The 25,378-nt window shown below is 46.5% G+C and overlaps 3 protein-coding genes across 3 annotated transcripts; 1 reads left to right on the top strand and 2 right to left on the bottom strand.

Moving 5' to 3' along the window:
• The first annotated feature begins 55 nt into the window (after positions 1-55).
• LOC133014284 (acidic leucine-rich nuclear phosphoprotein 32 family member E-like) lies at positions 56-3,928 on the top strand. Its single transcript, XM_061081480.1, has 7 exons — positions 56-169; positions 1,686-1,835; positions 1,960-2,082; positions 2,418-2,577; positions 2,673-2,794; positions 2,975-3,029; positions 3,336-3,928. Exons 1-7 carry the CDS (start codon positions 116-118, stop codon positions 3,416-3,418), a joined length of 747 nt encoding a protein of 248 aa, XP_060937463.1. The 5' UTR covers positions 56-115; the 3' UTR covers positions 3,419-3,928.
• Positions 3,929-4,376: 448 nt separating this feature from the next.
• On the bottom strand, positions 4,377-14,541 carry plekho1b (pleckstrin homology domain containing, family O member 1b). Its single transcript, XM_061081479.1, has 6 exons — positions 14,304-14,541; positions 13,065-13,211; positions 8,259-8,399; positions 7,095-7,199; positions 6,199-6,297; positions 4,377-5,912 (listed from the first exon to the last, which is right to left on the bottom strand). Exons 1-6 carry the CDS (start codon positions 14,328-14,330, stop codon positions 5,298-5,300), a joined length of 1,134 nt encoding a protein of 377 aa, XP_060937462.1. The 5' UTR covers positions 14,331-14,541; the 3' UTR covers positions 4,377-5,297.
• Positions 14,542-16,366: 1,825 nt separating this feature from the next.
• Positions 16,367-23,730, bottom strand: si:dkey-23o4.6 (retinol dehydrogenase 13). The gene is made up of 8 exons (XM_061081394.1): positions 23,574-23,730; positions 22,816-22,950; positions 21,435-21,626; positions 20,863-21,024; positions 20,666-20,785; positions 17,092-17,296; positions 16,537-16,679; positions 16,367-16,384 (listed from the first exon to the last, which is right to left on the bottom strand). The coding sequence occupies exons 1-7, from the start codon at positions 23,728-23,730 to the stop codon at positions 16,574-16,576; spliced, it is 1,077 nt and encodes a 358-aa protein (XP_060937377.1). The 3' UTR covers positions 16,367-16,384; positions 16,537-16,573.
• Between the last annotated feature and the right edge of the window lie 1,648 nt (positions 23,731-25,378).

Raw genomic sequence — 25,378 nt, 5'->3', positions numbered from 1 at the left:
GTGGTCTGCTGAGTGAGCCCCCTTTCAGCCAATGGGAGCTCGGAGTGAGGGGCGGGGCCTGCTGTGGAACATGGAGGCCTAGTTGCCGCCGGAGCTTCAGACCAGCGGCCGCAGCATGGACATGAAGAAGCGGGTCAGCGTGGAGCTGCGGAGCCGGAGCCCGGCGGAGGTGAGTGCTCGCCCGGCCACAGCAGCGCCGAGAGGCCGGTACCGGACCCGGACCGGGACAGGACCCGGATCGGGGCCCGGAGAGGGCTTCTGCAACAGGGACGAGACTCCCGCGGTCTCCCTGCTGCTCTGTCCCGGTCCCGGTCCGATCCGGTCTGATTCCGGTCTGATCCCGCCTAGGACCAGAGCTCGGGTCCGGTCCGAGGCGGATCAGACCGGATCTCTGTCCCGGTCTGATCCGCCTCGGACCGGAGCAGGGGGGGAACTTCCCGAACCCGAACCCGCGGCTGGCTCTTTGTTTCCGGCCCCGTTCTGGTCTCCTGCCGGTGGAACCTCCGTGGTTCAGACTCAGACCACGTGGTTTCTCCGGTGAACCCGGTCCCCGGTACCGAGCTGAGGCCGCGTCACCGGGGCGTCCGGTTCCCTCCGGTTATGTGAGCCGCTGTCGGTGACGTCACGTGTTTACGTGTTTCTCCGTTCAGGTCCGATCAACTAACGACTGTTCTGATTCTGGATGAAACGATTCATCGACTAATCGGATTATTAATGACACAAATTCTCAATTGCTCTTATTTAGCAAAACAGCTTTTACAATGAGCACAATGTGATGAATGAAAATAAGACCAAGATCGATACTTTATTCAAAAAGGTATTTTAATAACCGTTGCTGCATATGAGTGTTGACACCAAAACAAAGAATCATCAAGTTTGTGTCCATTGAAAACAAAGGACAAGCAAATTGCTTCTATCGTTAATGTAAATTCAAGTTTCGCTCTTTCCTGTGAACCACGAAGAGGCCAAGTGCTGATACTAAAAATAAATTAAATTAATCCAGGATCCATTTTTCCTGTTAACAAAAAGACAAGGAAAGTATCAGCAACAAAAACATCAACAAACTAAACTACAGTTTTCTTCCGACTTAATAATTGTAATTCAAAAAGATGTTTGTCGGGCAATAGGATAACGTTAAGCTTTTAAACGCGTTAAAAAAAGGTTTAAACCATATTTTGTAACGGATTCTAGAATCCCGTGCACAGGTACGTTAATATAACAGGCTAGCTAACAGGCTAGCTAACAGGCTAGCTAACAGGCTATCTTACCGAGGTGAGTCGGCATCGTCTACGTTACGAAGTCAAACGTGTCCCGATCCATGAAGAGCAGCTACGTTGTTTCAGGCTATGTTAAGTGTGAAGTCCTCCCATACGTTTTACTTCCTGGTATGTGATGGAACGAACGCCGCCATTGGTCCATGTTTTGTCACTATTGCACATTTGCGACTTTCAGAGATAGGGAGGAAGTGAGATGGCTCACTCCTCAGCTTCTTCCAGCAGCAGTTCCAGTAAAACCATGTTTAGTTCAGCTGCACGGACGAGAAACTCGAGCGAGGACGTAACAACGACTCATCGACATCTTTGTCATCGATTGCTGTCGATGAATCGTTGCACTTGGATGTAAACAGGTCTCAGTGGGTGTGGCTAACAGAGTGAGTAAACAGCTGTTGTCCCCGCCCCCTTCAGGTGGACGAGCTGGTGCTGGACAACTGCCGCTCCAGCGACGGGGGGGTGGAGGGTCTGACGGAGGACTACACGCAGCTGGAGATCCTCAGCATGGTGAACGTCGGCCTCAACTCGCTCGCCAAACTGCCGTCGCTCCCCAAACTCCACAAGGTGAGTGCTGCAGTGTGGCGGCGGCCATGTTGTGAAGTCGCTGGCGGCGGCCATGTTGTGAAGTCGCTGGCGGCGGCCATGTTGTGAAGCCGCTGGCGGCCTCTAACGAGTCCGTGTGTTTCAGCTGGAGGTCAGCGACAACACCATCTCCGGAGGCCTGGACCAGCTGGTGGAGAAGTGTCCCAACCTGACCTACCTGAACCTGAGTGGGAACAAGATCAAAGAGCTGAGCGGCGTGGAGCCTCTGGTGAGTCTGACTGACACCTGTCAATCACACCAGGTCAGGAGACAAGGGGCGTGGCCATCAGAGCTACCACTGCTTGAATGTTTAATGCAGAGACCGAACTTTACGTTACTTATTGTTTATCTGACGCTTTCATCCAAAGTGACATAAGATCAATCGACTCGTGTTTCTCGCTTCTTTAAATCCATGGCGCTGCCTCGGGGTCGCGAGCGCCAGACATCAAACAGGAAGTGAAACATACTGCGGCTCTGCCAGTCTGAGTTCTGTTCCCCGTGTGGTCGGAGACGAGCGGAGACTGATGCGTCCCTCTGTGTCCCTGTGTCCCTGTGTCTCTGCAGCAGAGTCTGAAGAACCTGAAGAGTCTGGACCTGTACAGCTGTGAGGTGACCACGCTGGAGGACTACCGGGACGCCGTGTTCCAGCTGCTGCCTCAGCTCACCTTCCTGGACGGGTTCGACCAGGACGACAACGAGGCGCCGGACTCCGAGGGCGACCACGGTGAGAGCAACACAACCGCTTTGTGAGTCTGCGTTTCCATAGAAACACAGACGTGAGGTCATCAGATCAGATGTTGAGCTCAAACTTTGTTCCAGACGAGGACGATAAAGCTGGACCAACCAGAGACGAGGATGAGGAGGAGGAGGAGGAAGAGGAGGAGGAGGAGTCTGAAGGAGACGAGGTCGGACTGTCCTACCTGATGAAGGAGGGAATCCAGGTGGGTGGGGCCAATCAATAATGAGCAGGTTCACAGAGAGCGGCCAGCTGCAGGAAACAGGAAGTGACGCCCTGCGCTCACCGCACCTCGTCAGACTAATGGTCATAACTGTATCAGGCTGTGATTTCACACTGTGACCACAGAGGGGCGCTGTTGTTCATTCTCAGTGTTTTCTGTCAGGATGAAGAAGATGATGGAGACTATGTGGAGGAAGAGGAGGATGACGAGGACGGAGGTTTGTTTGTTTTTTTTCTCGTCTTTAATATTCTGTCACTTGTTATAGTTTGTGTTTATAACTGTTCACGTGAGGTTTGTGTAAGTTGATTGATTCACTGAATGTTATTGTTTCATTCATGTTTATGTTTTATTAAAACATTTTGGACTTGACCTAAAACTACATGAACAAAATCTACCAAAGAACAGGAAAGAGGTGTGTGTGTGTGTGTGTGTGTGAATGAACACAGACACACACACACACACACAACAGGCAGCTGCTGTGTGTGTATATCTGAAACAAGTTGTATGGTCTTGTTTTCACCAGATGATGACGTCGCTGGTCTTCAGGGGGAGAAGAGGAAGAGGGAGGTGGAGGATGAAGATGACGATGACGATGATGATGAATAACCCCCCCCCCCCGCCAGGCGTCGCCTCAGACAGACAGGAAACAGCTGTGACAGATGGGCTTCAACATTAACATGTTTAACTTTTTACAGTGTAGTCAGTGCGTATATATCTGCAGAGACTGTACGCTATAAAAACAACAACACCCCCCCGGTCATCAGATGAAAATTGAGCAACAACACAAACTCTTGTTATTCTCCAGGACAGACTCTGGTGTTCTGTTAGTTTCTGATGCAGCAGAAACGTTTCACATCATCAGTCCGTGGATTAGTTTCTGTCGCGTCATCAGTTAAGATCGTTTTCTTCTCTGGATTTTCTCAACCAGAAGTTCAGCTGTGACCTGTGGGATGTAACACCGCCCCCTGCTGGCCGGCGCTGGTCTGTCGCTCCGTGTAAATACAAGTGACGTCGTCCATGTTGGTTTCTGTGGTTTGGATTTTATTTTTTTATTCTTGTCGTCTGATCGTTGATGTAACCAGATGTTTTTCATTAAAACTGATTTCTTCAGTCAAATATCGTCAAGTCGTCTACTTTTAAATTCAATAGTAATAATTTGTCAGATTCTAAACTTTGCCAATTAACAAAGATTCAGGAGTTTTTATTGAAGATGAAATGAATTAATTCAGATAAAAGAAATGAAGGCTAACGAAAGAATGAATAATTAATCAAAAAATGTTTTGCTGATCAACAAGCGAGAAAAGTTACAAAATGTGAATTAATGTAATTAAAACTGATCCAGTTAGAATCAAACATTTTCTTCTTGCATCCAGATGTTTATATTTAACTATAGAAATTAAATGTTCATTTACAAACTGGCTTCACACAGGAAGTGAAACAGTCTCAGTTCTTGTAAATTTCTCTCTGAGCTTGATGACGTCATCACATCATCTGATGTCATTATGTCCGGCTGGATTCAGATCAGCTGCCGGATGATGTCACTGACGAGATGAGAATCAGTGAAGACGTTTACGGTTAAAACTTTTATTCAAGTCAAAGTTCCCATTTTACAAATTTACTTTATTGTGATAAAATCTAAGTTTCACGATCGAGCCTCTGATCATCATTTCAAAATCATGTCAGAAAAAAACAGATCAGACGTGAGAAACATAAAATGAGTGATGACTCAGCAAGTTTTTACCCTTAATGAGATTTTACTGACTTTGCCTCAGAACATAAATTAATTAATTCATCTTGACCTCATGTGATTTGTTTCCGTCAGTGTCTGTAAATAAAGTTTTTGTATTTAAGGACAAATTCTTCTGATCTTTAACTGAAACCCGAAACAAACCAGGAGCAACGAACCTGATCCAGAGATCTCATGAATCTCACTTCAGTGAATCTGAGATGTTGTGACGTACGTTTGTCGGAGAGAATTCCGAGTGCGTTCCCTAAATTACGATGTGGAAACTAACACAATTTACACGTCATGGTTTGCTGCTCCTCCCAGTTCTTGTCTCCTTCGGGTTTAGTTGATTGTAATATGCAACTTCACCACTAGATGTCTCTAGATATAATGTCACTAACTCCATCATGTTGAACCTGTAACTTCATCTTACAACTATTATCTGTTTTGGATCGTCGTCCATTTAAAAGTCAGAACCTTCTCCGTGTGATGGAGACTTCGTACCGTCTGTTCATCAAACTCCTCCTCCTCAGAAACGAAGGAGACAAAGACTCTGAGGATTTTCATTGGGTCTAAATTGTGTTGGCACATTTCCTTCCGTCCGGTCAGAGAGGTCAGGACAGGGTTCCTGACCTCAGCTGGATTTCTGCTCCTGGTCTTCTAGGAAAACGTTTCACATCATGTGACACGGACCGGTCTCCTCCTGACCCTGAATGAATCTGGTCCAGACTGAACCGGTTTGAACCAGACCGAGTCCCATCAGGTTCTGATGTCTGGGTTTGGTTTCTTACTGCCGGGGGAAGACGAGTCCAGTTCTCGATACAATGCCCTCAGCTCCTTGACCTCCTCCAGAACCTCGTGGGCCTGACGCCAGGCAGTCGCCGCCTCCTTCAGGAGTTTCTCCGCTTCGGCCGGCTCCTCCCCCTTCGCCTCCCGCCGCACCTCTGTCAGCAGCTGCTCCGTGTTCTGCAGCTTCTGGCCGATCAGCTCCTGCAGCTGGTTGACCAGCGACGTGGACCTGGTCCTGGACCTGGTCTCAGTCTCTGTGTTTGTAGCGTGAGTCTCTGAATGGGACAGGATCTCGTCCATGGAGACGCAGCGATTCTTCTCTGTGGTCGTCAGACGCTTCGCTGGCCGAGGCGTCTGCTCCCACACCACCGCCACCTCACGTGGAAGGCTGTGAGATTTCCCAGAAGCCTCAGCGGTCCTGGTAGAAAGAGTGCCCTCAGTTCTGGACCTGGGACAGTCTGGACTCAGGAGACATGAGTCCATCTGGATCCGGAGCGCATCGCAAACCACTGCTCCCTTTGAAGGAGCAGGTTCCTCCTGGATCAGGTCCAGAGTCAGGGTCCCATCTGCCAAGGAGGAGGAGGCCTGGAGGAGGGGAGGAGGAGGAGCAGGAGGAGGAGGAGAGGAGGAGCAGGAGGAGGAGAGGAGGAGAAGGAAGAGAAGGGGAAGAGAAGGAGGAAGAGGAGAGGAAGAGAAGCAGAAGGAGGAGAGGGAGGAGGAGCAGGAGGAGAGGGAGGAGGAGAGGAGGAGGAGAGGGAGGAGGAGGAGAAGCAGAAGGAGGAGAAGGAGGATTTTACATTTCATTATTCTGAAATGACGAAATTATTGTAGAGATATTTCAAATATTTGACGCTGACCCTGCAGTACTCACCCCGGCCAGCAGGTGGCCTCGGGTCGGCAGCCTGCGGTTGTGAGGAATCTTCACTCGATCTCGCGTCAGGTGAGAAAGCTGCGAGTCGTCGACGGTTACCTGAAACACAACACGTCAGCTGCAGTTCCTCTCACCACCACCAGACTCTTCAAATCCAAAGTCAATTTCATAATAAAAACAATGATAATATAATTATATAACAATAATAATATCATTACTGTCATCAGACATGAGTTTTACTGGGTTTTCACGAAGAACCTCATCTTATGTTTTATTATAATAATTTATGATGAGATTGTTTTTGTTGTTTGACACTGATGTGAACCTGAATGGAAAAAACAACATCGATGACATGAACGTTTCTTTCAGTCTGGAACATGATGACAGAACCAGTATTGATCAGAGTATTGATCAGAGTATTGAGCAGAGTATTGATTGGTGGAAACAGGGCAAAGCGTTCCTGCCTGTGAAGCAGCAGACGCACTTCCTGTTGCTGCAACTGAAATAAACACGGTGACAGGAAGTTAGTAAAATCAGTCTCAGTGACATCAGACAAAACCACTGAACCTGATGGTCTGTTCAAAAGTTTGAATGAAAATGAAGACGTGTGACTCGGAGCTTCAGAGACAAACCAACTGTAAATGAACGACCACATGTCAGCTCCCTCAACTGAAGCCAACGCATCTGGATCGCCCCCTGGTGTCTGGCTGCAGTATCGCTCATTAACCTCATGTCAGCAGATGGGCTGAGACGTCATGATTGGCAGCTGAGACTGGCTCAGGATAGGTCGAGACCGTGTGTGGGCGGGGCCTTGATGCCGGGCTCCACCTCACATTGAGGTTATTATCATCTGGTTTTAAATCTCACTCCGATGAATCTGAGGCGGGAGTCGTTACCTCGTCCAGGATCCGGTTCTTGGCTCTGGTGATGGAGATGTTCAGGACGTGGATCCAGGATTCTTTCTCCTCAGGACTGACGGCCAGGAAGATCAGGTTCGGAGCCTGCACGGCAAACAGGAGCTTATGAATATGTCTGATTTTAAATGAACAGAATCAAAGAACATGAACTGTGATGTCACCTACATCACTGTTAGCTTCATGTTAGCTGTTAGCTTCCTGCTTCAGTTCAACATTAGCTCGTAGCTTCGTTTCCTCTGTCATGTTTTTTGTTACCTTGATTGTTGATGCTAACATGTGTTTCTTTCTTGGAAGCATGTTTAGCTTAATATTTGCTATGATGTTTTATTAGATTTATTGTGGATAGCTTGTGTTAGCATGTCTGTATAGTAGCTTTTGTCTTTGATATTAGCATGGTTTGGCTAGTTATTTGAATGATTAAGCTTGAAATTAACTTTTATTATATTCTTTGTTGATAAACTTGTTTTATCATGTTGGTACAGTAACTTTTATTTTGGTATTAGCATGTTTATAGAATGTTAAAGCTTGATATGTTAATGTTTGCATGTTCACGAATTTTGTGAAATGTTCTTTTTATTTAATAGGTTTTTATCCTTAAAAAGAATTTGATGCTAGCTTGTTAACCAGTTCTTGTTTTTGCGCTTTGTAAAAGTAGTTGTTAGTTAGTGTTAGTTAGTGTTAGTTAGTGTTAGTTAGTGTTAGTTAGTGTTAGTTAGTGTTAGTTAGTGTTAGTTAGTGTTAGCGTGTTGCTAACTTGTTTGTTATTGTTTTTCATTGTTCATCTTCAAGTAAATGTGAATGATACTGATTCTTATTCTTATTAAAGACAGATACATATTCAGAGAGACGTGTACAATCAGACAGACAGAGAGACAGACAGACAGACAGACAGACAGACAGACAGACAGACAGACAGACAGACAGACAGACAGACAGACAGACAGACAGACAGACAGACAGACAGACAGACAGACAGACAGACAGCTGTCAGACAGACAGACAGACAGACAGTCAGACAGAGAGACAGACAGACAGACAGACAGACAGACAGACAGACAGACAGACAGACAGACAGACAGACAGACAGACAGACAGACAGACAGACAGACAGACAGACAGACAGACAGACAGACAGACAGGTACCGTGTTGCCTGGCGAGCTGCAGCGCTGCAGCCTGAACTTGCTGTGACTCTTTTTGCTGCGACTCTTGTTCTTGCGTATTTCTTCACAGCGTTCGTAATCAGAAAGATCAAACAGCTCGTCAGCCCGACCCGGCTCCTTCACCTGCACCAAGGGTCAGAGGTCACAGGTCATGACATTGAACTCAGATCTGCTCTGGTTCATGAACAGTTTCATATTAAAAACAATCCCAGATGTTTAACCAGATGTTCTTTATGCGTTAAGCAGCTGAACTCTGTCTTTTATTCTCGTTTGTTTTCCTCAGATTTTTATTATTCACTGGTTTGATCCTCGGCTCTGCTGTCACTCAAACTGTCCAGGTCTGTGATTGGTCCTATGCAGGAAACCCCGCCCCCACTCCAGGGTGACTTCATCACATCTCGACTTCAGTTCAGACCAACATCAACATCAACATCAACATCAACAACAACATGTAAATACAGTCAAACTTTCTTCAGACGATTTAAATAGGAAACCAAGTGATTTTCATAATCACACACACACACACACACCCACACACCCACACACATACAACACACACACACACACACACACACACACACACACACACACACACACACACACACACACACACACACACACACACACACACACACACACACACACACACACACACAGGTTTTCATGTGTCCCCAAAAGCTAAACTGCAGCTCATTAATCGTCATGGAAACAACATAAATTATTAACCAGCTTTAAACAGACTTCCTGGGAGAGAGGCCACACCCACTACTCACACACTGCCTGTCATTTGATCAATGTTCAATAATCAGAGTTCAGCCCCTTACATAATGAGTCTGACCTCCGACCTTTTTATCCAGTTTGAAGTCACATTTTTACATCTTGGTGGTCTTTAACTTGGGGGCGGGGGGGGGGGGGGGGGTTAGGGTTAGGAGTTTTCTGGAGTTTCATGGGTAACTGGTTTCATTCTTCATACTTAATAAAACAACAGAAAAAACATAACCTGCTCCTGTGATGTCACCAAGTGTACGGAAGCCTTGACATTCATATTCAACTAGAACCGAAGCAAAGTCTTGATGCTAACATGATGCTAACGTGATGCTAACGTGATGCTAACGTGCAGTTAGCATCGGGCAGCAGCTTGTGTGCGCGGGTTCCGTGCAAACCATTCAGCTTCACCCGACTCCATGGAACTCCCTGACTCTCGATACACAATCTGATATCAAGGTAAATACAAATATCCAAAAAACAACAGAGACTCCGTCGCCTTCAAGTAACAAATAAAAAGAAAAAAGTTTTAACATTATAAAGCAAAATGATGAGATTTCAGTTCTCAGGTATAATGTGTGTAAGAAAACAACACAGCCTGCACACACACACAGTACTGACACACACACAGTACTGACACACACACAGTACTGACACACACACACAGTACTGACACACACAGTACTGACACACACACACAGTACTGACACACACACACACACAGAGTACTGACACACACACACACACAGTACTGACACACACACACAGTACGGACACACACACAGTACTGACACACACACACAGTACTGACACACACACACAGTACTGACACACACACACAGTACTGACACACACACACAGTACTGACACACACACACAGTACGGACACACACACAGTACTGACACACACACACAGTACTGACACACACACACACACAGTACTGACACACACACAGTACTGACACACACACACAGTACTGACACACACACACACAGTACTGACACACACACACAGTACTGACACACACACACAGTACTGACACACACACAGTACTGACACACACACACAGTACTGACACACACACACACAGTACTGACACACACACACAGTACTGACACACACACACACACACAGTACTGACACACACACACACACAGTACTGACACACACACAAACAGTACTGACACACACACACACACAGTACTGACACACACACACAGTACTGACACACACACACACAGTACTGACACACACACACACACAGTACTGACACACACACACACACAGTACTGACACACACACAAACAGTACTGACACACACACACACACAGTACTGACACACACACACAGTACTGACACACACACACAGTACTGACACACACACACACACACAGTACTGACACACACACACAGTACTGACACACACACACAGTACTGACACACACACACACACACAGTACTGACACACACACACAGTACTGACACACACACAGTACTGACACACACACACACAGTACTGACACACACACAGTACTGACACACACACACAGTACTGACACACACACACACACACACAGTACTGACACACACACACAGTACTGACACACACACAGTACTGACACACACACACAGTACTGACACACACACACACACAGTACTGACACACACACACACACACAGTACTGACACACACACAGTACTGACACACACACAGTACTGACACACACACACACACAGTACTGACACACACACACACACACAGTACTGACACACACACACAGTACTGACACACACACACAGTACTGACACACACACACAGTACTGACACACACACACACACACACACACAGTACTGACACACACACACAGTACTGACACACACACACACACACAGTACTGACACACACACACACACAGTACTGACACACACACACAGTACTGACACACACACACACACAGTACTGACAAACACACACACACAGTACTGACACTCACACAGTACTGACACACACACACAGTACTGACACACACACACACAGTACTGACACACACACACACAGTACTGACACACACACAGTACTGACACACACACAGTACTGACACACACACACACAGATGAGGGAAGTAGGTTTCTTCAGTAGTATTGACAGACCATTAAAACGTTTTACATATTTACAATACTAACGTCATCAGGATTTATTTCCCCATCAAATCGTGATCTGACCCCCCCCCCCTTCCCCCCAAATAATACATCAATCAATAAATACAAAAATGATTTTGGTTACAGTTTGGTTACAGTTACCCCCCCCCCTTCATCACACGTAGATCTGATCTTTATAAAAACTAATGAACACATGTTTATGTTCCTGGAGAAACAGGAAGTCGCTTCTTCTGCAACAAAGTTAAAACACTGCGTTGTGTCATAAACTGTGTGTGTGTGTGTGTGTCTGTGTGTGTGTGTGTGTGTGTCTGTGTCTGTGTCTGTGTGTGTGTGTGTCTGTGTGTGTGTGTCTGTGTGTGTGTGTGTGTGTGTGTCTGTGTGTGTGTGTGTGTCTGTGGTGTCACACAGTGTTTCTATTCCTGGTCAAACAGGAAGTTGAGCTGCTGAAAGCAGAAGTTTAAAAAGAAACCAAAATGTTCTGAACATGGAACCACGGTGAGGACGTGAGGTTCCACAGGCGGCTTCCTGTCTGTGACAGATCAGAGTTCAGAACCGTGTCTGACACTCCTGTTCTACAAGTTCTCTCAGATATTTTTTAAATTTCAGCAATAAAGTGTTTACCAAAAAGATTGGAAACATAAATGATAACTGTTCTGAGATACACTTCAGGCTTAGGGTTCTACGAGGACATTCTGTGTGTGATAGAGGTTCTATGAAGATGTTCTGTGTGTGATAACAGTTCTATCAGGACATTCTGTGTGTGATAGAGGTTCTATGAAGATGTTCTGTGTGTGATAGAGGTTCTATGAAGATGTTCTGTGTGATAACATTTCTATCAGGACGTTCTGTGTGTGATAGAGGTTCTATGAAGATGTTCTGTGTGATAACAGTTCTATCAGGACGTTCTGTGTGTGATAGAGGTTCTATGAAGATGTTCTGTGTGATAACAGTTCTATCAGGACGTTCTGTGTGTGATAGAGGTTCTATGAAGATGTTCTGTGTGTGATAACAGTTCTATCAGGACGTTCTGTGTGTGATAGAGGTTCTATGAAGATGTTCTGTGTGTGATAGAGGTTCTATCAGGACGTTCTGTGTGTGATAGAGGTTCTATGAAGATGTTCTGTGTGTGATAACAGTTCTATCAGGACGTTCTGTGTGTGATAGAGGTTCTATGAAGATGTTCTGTGTGATAACAGTTCTATCAGGACGTTCTGTGTGTGATAGAGGTTCTATGAAGATGTTCTGTGTGATAACAGTTCTATCAGGACGTTCTGTGTGTGATAGAGGTTCTATGAAGATGTTCTGTGTGTGATAACAGTTCTATCAGGACGTTCTGTGTGTGATAGAGGTTCTATGAAGATGTTCTGTGTGTGATAGAGGTTCTATCAGGACGTTCTGTGTGTGATAGAGGTTCTATGAGGACGTTCCATCCTGTGTTACAGCAGTGAAACCCGAGGCCTCTGTGTCTCTGCAGCTCAGACTGAAACTTGACTCCTGCAGAATTTCAACCATAGAAAGTGGAGGAGGAACTTTCTGGAACCACACATCACAGACTACTCCACAGTACTCCACAGTACTCCACAGTACTACACAGTACTCCACAGTACTACACAGTACTTCACAGTACTTCACACTACTACACACCTGGACACCAAACCTCTCTTGTTTGTTTAAAGTGATGCTTTAAACTTGGAGAACATCAGAATAAGTTCTGTTAGAACCTACAGACGTTCTGTTAGTCCATTAAAAGTTGTCACAGGATGTGGAGCATCGCACATGACACCTCGTCACCATGGCACCAGCTACTGATCCCCTCCAATCATAGGTCAGCTAACGGTGAGGCCCCGCCCCCTCCGCTCACCTCCTTCTCACAGATGAACAGCTGATCTCCTCGCACGACCACGAACCGGTTCTTCCAGATCTCCCTGAAGATCCCCCTCCCACAGAACTTTCGGATCCAGCCCACCTTATCGGGCTGAAGGTTCTGCAGAGCAGAGTCCTGCGGAACCTGTACACCGGAAACAGGAAGTGAAGTCTTTAATAGACATCTCAGCTTATTGTTACTATGCTTTATGTTTAGTTACTTTTCTTTTCTTCTATGATAGAAAACTGTAAATCTGAAATAAATAATTACACAGAGCAACTAAATTCATTTTGATTGATTATAATAATAAAATAATTATTTATAATAATTTATAAATATACACAATACATTTAAATTATACATAAAAATAAAATATAGCAACTAAATAATTTTGAAAAAAACATTAACAACAATATCAACAAATAAATAGAAACAACTGATTAAATTATTGTGTATCTGTTTGTAACTGATTGTGTGCTTGTTGTGTATTTGTATATTTTTCTCACTTCCTCTTTCAACCATCAGTAAGGCTCTTATTACTTATTATACTAGCCCCATGCACAGACCTTACCACTACAAATTCTTATATATTTATATATATGTATATTTTTGTTGTTTTATATATATATATATATATATATATATATATATATATATATATATATATATTATTGTACTTTCCACTCCAGCAGCACAAGAACACTTCCCTACTGGACACTGACACTATCACATCATCCCATTCCTGTATCTGTAAATATATTCTCCGTATGTGATTTATGTTTGTGTGTCAGTGACGTGTTTAAGTGTTTAACTCTATAAGCTACTGGATGATTAATAAAGTATCTATCTATCTATCTATCTATCTATCTATCTATCTATCTATCTATCTATCTATCTATCTATCTATCTATCTATCTATCTATCTATCTATCTATCTATCTATCTATCTATCTATCTATCTATCTATCTATCTATCTATCTATCTATCTATCTATCTATCTATCTATCTATCTATCTATCTATCTATCTATCTATCTATCTATCTATCGTGATAACCGGAAGTGGAGTGATGTATCGTTCAGAGTTTCCTTCAAAACAAAAGCCTCAAAGGAGAATCCTTTTGTTCCTCGCGCTCCGGTTAACCGTGATTAAAAGACGCTGACGCGCGGTTAAAGGTGAAGTTAAAGTTAAAGTTAAATTTACAGTTACAGTTAACTTAGTTCCGGTGGTACTCACCCGTTTTCCGGAGCCGTTCTTCTTCATGCTGCCGGGTCGGGACTTCACTTCTCGGTAACTCCGTTATTCGTCCACAGTTGAGCGAGAGGAGGCGGAGAAGGGATCCGGTAACAGCTGCTGAAGTCCGGGGACAGGACCGGGGACAGGGGAGAGGACCGGGGAGAGGACCGCGGACAGGACCGGGGAGACGACCGGGGGACCGAGGAGAGGACCCGGAGGACCGGGGACCGGGGAGAGGACCGGGGAGAGGACCCGGAGGACCGGGGACCGGGGACAGGACCGGGGACCGAGGAGAGGACCCGGAGGACCGGGGAGAGGACCGGAGCTTCGGCCGCTGCTCGGCTGTCGGTGCTCGGTGTGGCTCCGCTCGTCGCCCCGCTGCTCCGTGCTGCTGCCGCCGGACACCGCTGCTCTCTGACCGGCCGGGGGCCGCTCTGTGAGCCGGTGTCCGGTTCCTCCCCCTCCTCCTCCTGCTCCTCCTCCTCCTCCTCCTGCTCCTCCTCCTCCTCCCCCTCCTCCTCCCTCCTCCCCCTCCTCCTCCCTCCTCCTCCTCCCCCTCCTCCCCCTCCTCCCCCTCCTCCCCCTCCCCCTCCTCCTCCTCCTCAGGACTCCCCGCTGGCTCAGCGGCTCCTCGGCAGCACCACAGCGCCCCCCAGAGGTTAAATATAATGAAGCACTTGAGTCCCATCTTCTGTGTGCGAGTGTTTGTCTGTGTGTGTCTCTGTGTGTGTGTGTGTGTGTGTGTGTGTGTGTGTGTGTGTGTGTGTGTGTGTGTGTGTGTGTGTGTGTGTGTGTGTGTGTTTTGTGGTGTGTGTGTGTGTGTGTCTGTGTGTGTGTGTGTGTGTGTGTGTGTGTGTGTGTGTGTGTGTGTGTTTTGTGGTGTGTGTGTGTGTGTGTGTGTTTTGTGGTGTGTGTGTGTGTGTGTGTGTTTTGTGGTGTGTGTATGTGTGTTATTTAAATCAACAATGTGGGTCAGACAGATGTGCAGATTATTTACTGACACGCCCACATATCATGACGTCAGCCTCAGTTTCACTTCTTGGTTGTTTGAAACCAGAAGTAACCATGTTTGGAGGATTAGGGGGTGGAGCCTGAATTGAGAGCCCGATGGTACGCCCACCTACACCTACATCCATTGGACGGTACCAGCTGTCAATCACTCTGTGGTACCCCCCCCCCCAAACACTTCCGGTGCTTTATGGTCTGTTTGACTCTAAATGATCATAATTCACTAAATGAACTTCAGCTGTTTGAAGAAGACTTGAAACTAGAGACTGAGACAGAAACTCCTGAATGTTACTGACGTTATAAAGTGAGAAGTCACTTTCTATAGAAACTACCAGAGGAGTCGCCCCCTGCTGGTCAGTACACAGAAGACAGGTTTCAGGCTCAGGGGTCAGTTTTTATAAATGTATTTATACAGATCTTTTCTTGATGGCCCCTCAAAGTCCTTCACAGTAAAGTAAAGGTAAAAGTTAAAGTTTACAGTTTTGATTATTAGACAGTATGTTCGCAACAACAATGCTGATTGTTGGGGGTCAGCCCCTAAACCCCCACCAATCATCATCAAAAACAGATTCAAAATATGAATAAACCCTTAATGACGTTTGACTTTCTGTTGATTGATTCGATCAGAAAACTCAGCGACGACACATTTCTACTGATAAAAGTTAAACATTAATTACATCGGATTGAACTGATTCGTCTCTTTATGTTTCTATGACGTGTAAGTGAACTGCTGCTAATAGCAGCTAGCCACCATGCTAACCACCTGTCAACAGAACCAGCACGACCTGCTAGTCTCCATGGTCTCCATGGTAACCACTGACGGATGTGTGTATGTGTTTAGTTTAAAGTTGGTTCAGTTTATAAACATAAAACTGTGATGTTAATTAAACTAATGTATAAAATCCAAAGATAAAACTGATGACACATCATCATGTTATTATTATATTTAATCCACAAAACAAACATGAAACTTTCACAGAAATGAAAAATGTCGGTGATAAAAGATCAAAGTTGGAAACAGACACAGGTCAAAGGTCAGAGGTCACAGTAGAACACTCCACTCGCTCTTCACTCTGCAGAAAGACAATATTTTTATTTCATATTTGCTGAATACTAATGAATATATATTATCTTATTATGATGTAATGAAGTAAAGTTGTATTCATTGATATTGTTATCACTCTGGACCGAAGCCTCTGATTGGCTCTCGTCAGCTGTCAATCACCGTGACGCCGGGGGTGTGTCTGATCCTTCACTTCCTGTCAGCACGTGTCCTGTAATCCGACCAATCGGGCGCTCTCCTCCCACAGCCTCCTGGCCACAGCATCGTCCCGCCCCCCCGCAGCGACCTCCTTCTCTGCACAGTCACTGAACACACACACACACACATGTTTGTTTTTTAGACTCTGGAAGACTCACGAACCTCCAGAAGGTTTCAGGAACCAGAACCAGAAGAGTCAGAACCTCAGGTCTGAAAACATCTTCAGATTCAGCTGATGTGATAAAATGAGTTTATTTAGAAACTTGTCCTGAGCTTTTAACTCCGTCTCACTTCCTCCATGTTGGAGAAACATTGTGAAGGACAACGTCATTTTGTCTTTGTGTCCTCACATGAGAAACTCCTAAAGACGACTGAGGATATTTTCAGTTAAGCTCACAAATCAATAATAAATAAGTAATATTAAACAACATATAACAGCAAAGTGCTGCTAATAGATGCACTGTATGAATGTGTGTGTGAATGGGTGAATGTTTCTCAGACTCCGCCCCCAGCCGTTACCTGAAGTAGCATCCGGACCGCTGCTCCAGCGCCGGCGTGACGGAGCAGTAGACGCTGGTCTGAGCGCCCTGAGCTGGAGTCTTCATGAGCAGCAGCGAGGGCAGGCTCAGCAGCGCCCCCAGCAGGGGGAACCAGCCCTCTACATGCCGACCCAGCTCCGTCCGGATCACACCCGGGTGGAGACAGAACGACGAGACTCCAGAACCTGAGACCACACACACAGTCAGATGTGAATAAAGAATAAAGAGAATAGTTCCATTTCAATTCAAACATCTTAGATACGAATGCCTCCATCTTGTGGTGTCAAAGTGTGTGATTTCAGTTCTATAGGTTTATGACCTTTACTGCAGCCAGACACCAGGGGGCGATGGAGACAGTTCGTCTTCACTTTAGGAGGCGTCCATCTTTAATGAGGGTCTGTGGTTTAAATACCTGTTTGTGGGGACCTGTGAGTGTGAGGTTGTGTGTTTGTGGTGACCCGTGAGTGTGAGGTTGTGTGTTTGTGAGGACCCGTGAGGTTGTGTGTTTGTGGTGAGGTTGTGTGTTTGTGGGGACCTGTGAGGTTGTGTGTTTGTGGTGAGGTTGTGTGTTTGTGGTGAGGTTGTGTGTTTGTGAGGACCTGTGAGGTCATGTGTTTGTGGTGAGGTTGTGTGTTTGTGAGGACCTGTGAGGTTGTGTGTTTGTGGTGAGGTTGTGTGTTTGTGGTGAGGTTGTGTGTTTGTGGGGACCTGTGAGGTTGTGTGTTTGTGAGGACCTATGAGGTTGTGTGTTTGTGGTGAGGTTGTGTGTTTGTGAGGACCTGTGAGGTTGTGTGTCTGTGAGGACCTGTGAAGTTGTGTGTTTGTGGGGACCTGTGAGGTTGTGTGTTTGTGGTGAGGTTGTGTGTCTGTGTTGAAGTTGTGTGTTTGTGGTGAGGTTGTGTGTTTGTGAGGACCTGTGAGTGTGAGGTTGTGTGTTTGTGAGGACCTGTGAGTGTGAGGTTGTGTGTTTGTGAGGACCTGTGAGTGTGAGGTTGTGTGTTTGTGTTGACCTGTGAGGTTGTGTGTTTGTGGTGAGGTTGTGTGTCTGTGAGGACCTGTGAGGTTGTGTGTTTGTGGTGAGGTTGTGTGTCTGTGTTGAAGTTGTGTGTTTGTGGTGAGGTTGTGTGTTTGTGGTGAGGTTGTGTGTCTGTGTTGACCTGTGAGTGTGAGGTTGTGTGTCTGTGTTGACCTGCGAGGTTGTGTGTTTGTGGTTAGGTTGTGTGTCTGTGAGGACCTGTGAGTGTGAGGTTGTGTGTTTGTGAGGACCTGTGAGGTTGTGTGTCTGTGGTGAGGTTGTGTGTGGTGAAGTTGTGTGTTTGTGAGGACCTGTGAGGTTGTGTGTCTGTGAGGACCTGTGAGTGTGAGGTTGTGTGTCTGTGAGGACCTGTGAGGTTGTGTGTTTGTGAGGACCTGTGAGGTTGTGTGTTTGTGGTGAGGTTGTGTGTTTGTGGTGAGGTTGTGTGTTTGTGGGGACCTGTGAGGTTGTGTGTTTGTGAGGACCTATGAGGTTGTGTGTTTGTGGTGAGGTTGTGTGTTTGTGAGGACCTGTGAGGTTGTGTGTCTGTGAGGACCTGTGAAGTTGTGTGTTTGTGGGGACCTGTGAGGTTGTGTGTTTGTGGTGAGGTTGTGTGTCTGTGTTGAAGTTGTGTGTTTGTGGTGAGGTTGTGTGTTTGTGAGGACCTGTGAGTGTGAGGTTGTGTGTTTGTGAGGACCTGTGAGTGTGAGGTTGTGTGTTTGTGTTGACCTGTGAGGTTGTGTGTTTGTGGTGAGGTTGTGTGTCTGTGAGGACCTGTGAGGTTGTGTGTTTGTGGTGAGGTTGTGTGTCTGTGTTGAAGTTGTGTGTTTGTGGTGAGGTTGTGTGTCTGTGAGGACCTGTGAGGTTGTGTGTTTGTGGTGAGGTTGTGTGTCTGTGTTGAAGTTGTGTGTTTGTGGTGAGGTTGTGTGTTTGTGAGGACCTGTGAGTGTGAGGTTGTGTGTTTGTGAGGACCTGTGAGTGTGAGGTTGTGTGTTTGTGTTGACCTGTGAGGTTGTGTGTTTGTGGTGAGGTTGTGTGTCTGTGAGGACCTGTGAGGTTGTGTGTTTGTGGTGAGGTTGTGTGTCTGTGAGGACCTGTGAGGTTGTGTATTTGTGAGGACCTGTGAGGTTGTGTGTCTGTGAGGACCTGTGAGGTTGTGTGTGGTGAGGTTGTGTGTTAATGGTGAGGTTGTGTGTTTGTGGTGAGGTTGTGTGTCTGTGTTGACCTGTGAGTGTGAGGTTGTGTGTCTGTGTTGACCTGCGATGTTGTGTGTTTGTGGTTAGGTTGTGTGTCTGTGAGGACCTGTGAGTGTGAGGTTGTGTGTTTGTGAGGACCTGTGAGGTTGTGTGTCTGTGGTGAGGTTGTGTGTGGTGAAGTTGTGTGTTTGTGAGGACCTGTTAGGTTGTGTGTCTGTGAGGACCTGTGAGTGTGAGGTTGTGTGTCTGTGAGGACCTGTGAGGTTGTGTGTTTGTGAGGACCTGTGAGGTTGTTGGTGGTGAGGTTGTGTGTTTGTGAGGACCTGTGAGGTTGTGTGTCTGTGTTGACCTGTGAGGTTGTGTGTTTGTGTGTCTGTGTACCTGTGTGTGTCTGTGTGTCTGTGTGTACCTGTGAGGTTGTGTGTTTGTGTGTCTGTGTGTACCTGTGAGGTTGTGTGTTTGTGTGTCTGTGTGTACCTGTGAGTTTGTGTGTTTGTGTGTCTGTGTGTACCTGTGGTTCTCCGGGCCAGCTCCCTGGAGAACAGCACGTTGCACAGCTTGCTCTGCTGGTGTGAGGTTGTGTGTTTGTGTGTCTGTGTGTACCTGTGAGTGTGAGGTTGTGTGTCTGTGTGTGTTTGTGTATCTGTGTGTACCTGTGGTTCTCCGGGCCAGCTCCCTGGAGAACAGCACGTTGCACAGCTTGCTCTGCTGGTGTGAGGTTGTGTGTCTGTGGTGAGGTTGTTTGTGGTGAGGTTGTGTGGTTGTGTGTCTGTGTGTACCTGTGAGGTTGTGTGTTTGTGTGTCTGTGTGTACCTGTGGTTCTCCGGGCCAGCTCCCTGGAGAACAGCACGTTGCACAGCTTGCTCTGCTGGTGTGAGGTTGTGTGTTTGTGTGTCTGTGTACCTGTGAGGTTGTGTGTTTGTGTGTCTGTGTACCTGTGAGGTTGTGTGTCTGTGTGTGTTTGTGTGTCTGTGTGTACCTGTGGTTCTCCGGGCCAGCTCCCTGGAGAACAGCACGTTGCACAGCTTGCTCTGCTGGTGTGAGGTTGTGTGTCTGTGTTGACCTGTGAGGTTGTGTGTTTGTGTGTCTGTGTGTACCTGTGAGGTTGTGTGTCTGTGTGTACCTGTGAGGTTGTGTGTCTGTGTGTACCTGTGTGTGTGTGTTTGTGTGTCTGTGTGTACCTGTGGTTCTCCGGGCCAGCTCCCTGGAGAACAGCACGTTGCACAGCTTGCTCTGCTGGTGTGAGGTTGTGTGGTTGTGTGTACCTGTGAGGTTGTGTGTTTGTGTGTCTGTGTGTACCTGTGAGGTTGTGTGTCTGTGTGTGTTTGTGTGTCTGTGTGTACCTGTGGTTCTCCGGGCCAGCTCCCTGGAGAACAGCACGTTGCACAGCTTGCTCTGCTGGTAACTCTCTAACGAGCTGTACGGCCTCCGGCTGAAGAAAAGGTCGTCGAGGTCAATCCGACCTGAAGAGAATCATGTGTGAGGTTATAATAATAATACAAAGAGGTTGAAAACAAACATTAGAGGTCAGAGGTCAAACCTCCCCGGTGGGCGATGGATGACACAGTGACCACTCGACTGGGGGCGGAGCTCTTCAGTTTCGGAAGCAGCAGATTGGTCAATAGGAAGTGACCAAGATGATTGACAGCCAGCTGGGTCTCAAAGCCGTCTTCTGTCAGCCATTTTGGACACATCATCACTCCTACAGACAGACAGGTAGTTACAGACAGACAGACAGACAGACAGACAGACAGACAGACAGACAGACAGACAGACAGACAGACAGACAGACAGACAGACAGGTAGTTACAGACAGACAGGTGGACAGACAGACAGACAGACAGACAGCAAGGTGGACAGACAGACAGGTAGTTACAGACAGACAGACAGACAGGTAGTTACAGACAGACAGATGGACAGACAGACAGACAGGTAGTTACAGACAGACAGGTGGATAGACAGACAGACAGGTGGATAGACAGACAGACAGACAGACAGACAGACAGACAGACAGACAGACAGACAGACAGACAGACAGACAGACAGACAGACAGACAGACAGACAGACAGACAGACAGACAGACAGACAGACAGGCAGACAGACAGGTTCACCTGCGTTGTTTATCAGGATGTCCAGTCGTTCTTCACTCTTCAGGAAATCTTCAGCGAACTGTCTGACAGAATAAACCGAGGCGAGGTCGAGGTGTCTGATGACCACGTTCCCGTTTCCTGTCGTCCGCCTGATCTCCTCCGCCGCTCGCTCCGCCCGCGTCAGGTCCCTGCACGCCATCACCACCCGGGCCCCTGGTCCACAACACAAACACACGCCATCACCACCCGGGCCCCTGGTCCACAACACAAACACACACCATCACCACCCGGGCCCCTGGTCCACAACACAAACACACACCATCACCACCCGGGCCCCTGGTCCACAACACAAACACGCACAAACCCGGGTCTGAAGGATGCGTACGCCACTTCTCACGCAAACACTGGATTTATAAACACAAAGTTGCCTGGAGAATACACACACACACATTGAACACACATACACACACACACTGAACTCACATGCACATGCACACACACACACACACACACACACACACTGAACACACATACACACACACACACTGAACACACATACACACACACACTGAACTCACATGCACATGCACAAACACACACACACACACACACACACACACACACTGAACACACATACGCACACACACTGAACTCACATGCACACGCACACACACACACACACACACACTGAACTCACATGCACACACACACACACACACACACACACACACACACACACACACACACACACTGAACACACATACACACACACACTGAACTCACATGCACACGCACACACACACACACACACACTGAACTCACATGCACACACACACACACACACACACACACACACACACACACACACACACTGAACTCACATGCACACACACACACACACACTGAACTCACATGCACACTCACACACACACACACACACACACACACACACACACACACACACACACACACACTGAACTCACATGCACACACACACACACACACTGAACTCACACACACACACACACACACACACACACACACACACACACACACTGAACTCACATGCACACACACTCACACACACACACACACACACACACACTATAATCCCTGTAATCGGTTCAGATGGTGTCAGCCTCTGACGTTACTTTGACCTCTGACCTCTGCGAGTGTCGGGTCACATTAACTAAATCTGTTTGATTGTTGATTATTTTCTTTGTATTCGATCAAAGTTTTGTCGCTTTATTTTTCAACAGTTTGAGTTTTTACCTGCTTAATTTTAAATTCATAATTTAATTCATCAAACTTTATATAGTCACGACCAATCCAAAATCTTTTGAATACGATATAATCACATTGATAATAGTAACGATAATAATACTGTGTCCCGCCCGCTGACCTCTGCGTGCCAGGTCTCGGCTGGTCTCCTTGCCGATGCCGGTGTTGGCTCCGGTGATCAGAACCGTCTTCCCGTCCAAACGAGCCGGACAACGACACACGCCGCCCGCGATCCAACGCCGCACCACCGCCACGCCTGTTACCATGGAAACAACATGAGCAAGCCTTGGTAGTATCTTGTCATAATTGTTTTAAACAGAACATGAATGTTTTGCTGTCGTAGTTTTCTGAGACAGAGTTCATGAACGTGATCATTTCCTCAGTGTGAAAAGAAGCTGAAAACTAAAGTGAGTTAGACGAACTTTGGAGAAAAAAAGCTGAAGTTGACATTTAATCGTCTGATAATCAGATTTAAACACGTGTGTTTTTTCATGTTTTCATATTTGAAGCAGACTCACAATCAGGACGAGAAGGTGAACATGTGAGTTTGACTTTGTTTCACAAATCGAACGGATCCAGGATCAGATTCACTTGTTTAACGTCTTCTGTAAAACGTCTGATTTAAAATCACAGCAGCAGAAATCCCTCTCAGGTTTGTTCGTATCAACTCATCTGACTCGTCTCTTCTCTCAGAGAACATCCGTTCTTATTTCATATGTTCGAATGTTCAGTGGGTTTTTCCCAAAAAAGACAAACTAATGATTTTAATCTGTTGAGTTTCTCGTCAGGAGGTTAAAGAACCAGGAACCCTGACCCTAAAAACTAAAGTGAATCGTTTGACCTGGAATCAAAGAGATGAAATGAGAGGAGTCGTCTTACAGATCAAAGTGAGTCCCAGCACAGCTCCGCACCTCAGCAGCAGACCCCCCCGAGCCTCCTCTGGGTCCGGCCCCGGGTCCGGCCCCCCGGCCCCGGCCCCGGCCCCGGCCCAGGCCGCGGGCCACGGCAGCACCAGAAACCCTCCTGCAGCTCGCATCCTGCCGGTGGAACAGACTGAGGCCCAGCCAGGCCAGGGGGCGGAGCCGTGGACCGGGGGCGGGGCAGATTAACAGATTAGAGCAGATTATCCTGAACTGAGTTGATCTGAGATCAGTGACAAGAACAAAACACACACACAACAGAACACAACACAACTACAACACATCTACAACACAACACAACTACAACACAACTACAACACATCTACAACACAACACATCTACAACACAACAACACAACAACACAACACATCTACAACACAACTACAACACCACACACCTACAACACAAAACATCTACAACACAACTACAACACAACTACAACACATCTGCAACACAACACATCTACAACACAACTACAACACCACACATCTACAACACAAAAACACAACAAATCTACAACACATCTACAACACAACTACAACACCACACACCTACAACACAAAACATCTACAACACATCTACAACACATCTACAACACATCTACAACACAACTACAACACCACACACCTACAACACAACACATCTACAACACAACTACAACACCACACATCTACAACACAAAAACACAACAAATCTACAACACATCTACAACACAACTACAACACCACACACCTACAAAACAACACATCTACAACACATCTATCAATCAATCAATCAATCAAGTTTTATTTGTATAGCCCACATTCACAAATAACAATTCGTCTCATGGGGCTTTAACATGGTGAGACATCCTCTGTCCTTAACCCTCAACAAGAGTCAGGACAAACTACTAAAAACCCTTTTCACAGGTAAAAATATGTAGAAACCTCAGAGAGCCACATGTGAGGGATCCCTCTCTCAGGACGGACAGAAGTGCAATAGATGTCAGGTGTAAGAAAACATCATCAGGATTTTTAGCAGCATCCATTAGGCTAAACATTTTTCAATACTATGTGTCAGGCAGTCCCGCTGCAATCACAGTCTCTGGCCAGCAGCAAGACCACGATCCAGCATCAGGATGGGATCCACTATAATCCACAGTCATTGTCCACCGCCGCCAGTTAGAATCCATTATCAGCTGCCGCCTCGGTCGTGGTCCCTCATCATCCGATGCCAACGCGACAAAGGATCCTCCATTACAACGACGATCAGCTGGCACGATACAGAATCCACCGAACTTGATCCACCATTGCGACCTCCGACACGCGATCCACAATCATAATCCATGGTGCGGCCACAGCTGTGGCCCTGCATCCGCGGGCGCTAAGGCACAGAAACTCCAGGAAAGGGGTCAAGTTAGTAACATGTACTGATCAGATAAGAATTATCTTGATGTGATAAATATGGAGAAGAGGAAGGAGAAGCAGGAAAGAGAAGCTCCGTGTGTCTTGTGTCATAAATTCCCTGTGCGTCTTAGCATCATCAGGGGTTTTTGCCATTTAATCAAATTTGGAACATCGCACAAATTAGCTCTAACTATAAGCTTTATAAAAAAGGAAGGTTTTGAGTCTACTTTTAAACGAACAGAGCGTGTCTGCTTCCCTAACTGAAAGTGAGAGATTATTCCACAGCAGTGGGGCTTGATGGCTAAAAGCTCTGGCTCCTACTCTACTTTTAGAGACTTTAGGGACGACAAGTAAACCTGAGTTCTGGGATCGGAGTGCT

The sequence above is a fragment of the Limanda limanda genome, chromosome 11 (genome assembly GCF_963576545.1).
Source record: "Limanda limanda chromosome 11, fLimLim1.1, whole genome shotgun sequence".
NCBI classification, from domain to species: Eukaryota; Metazoa; Chordata; class Actinopteri; order Pleuronectiformes; family Pleuronectidae; genus Limanda; species Limanda limanda.
This window is presented reverse-complemented; position numbering and strand designations above follow the sequence as displayed.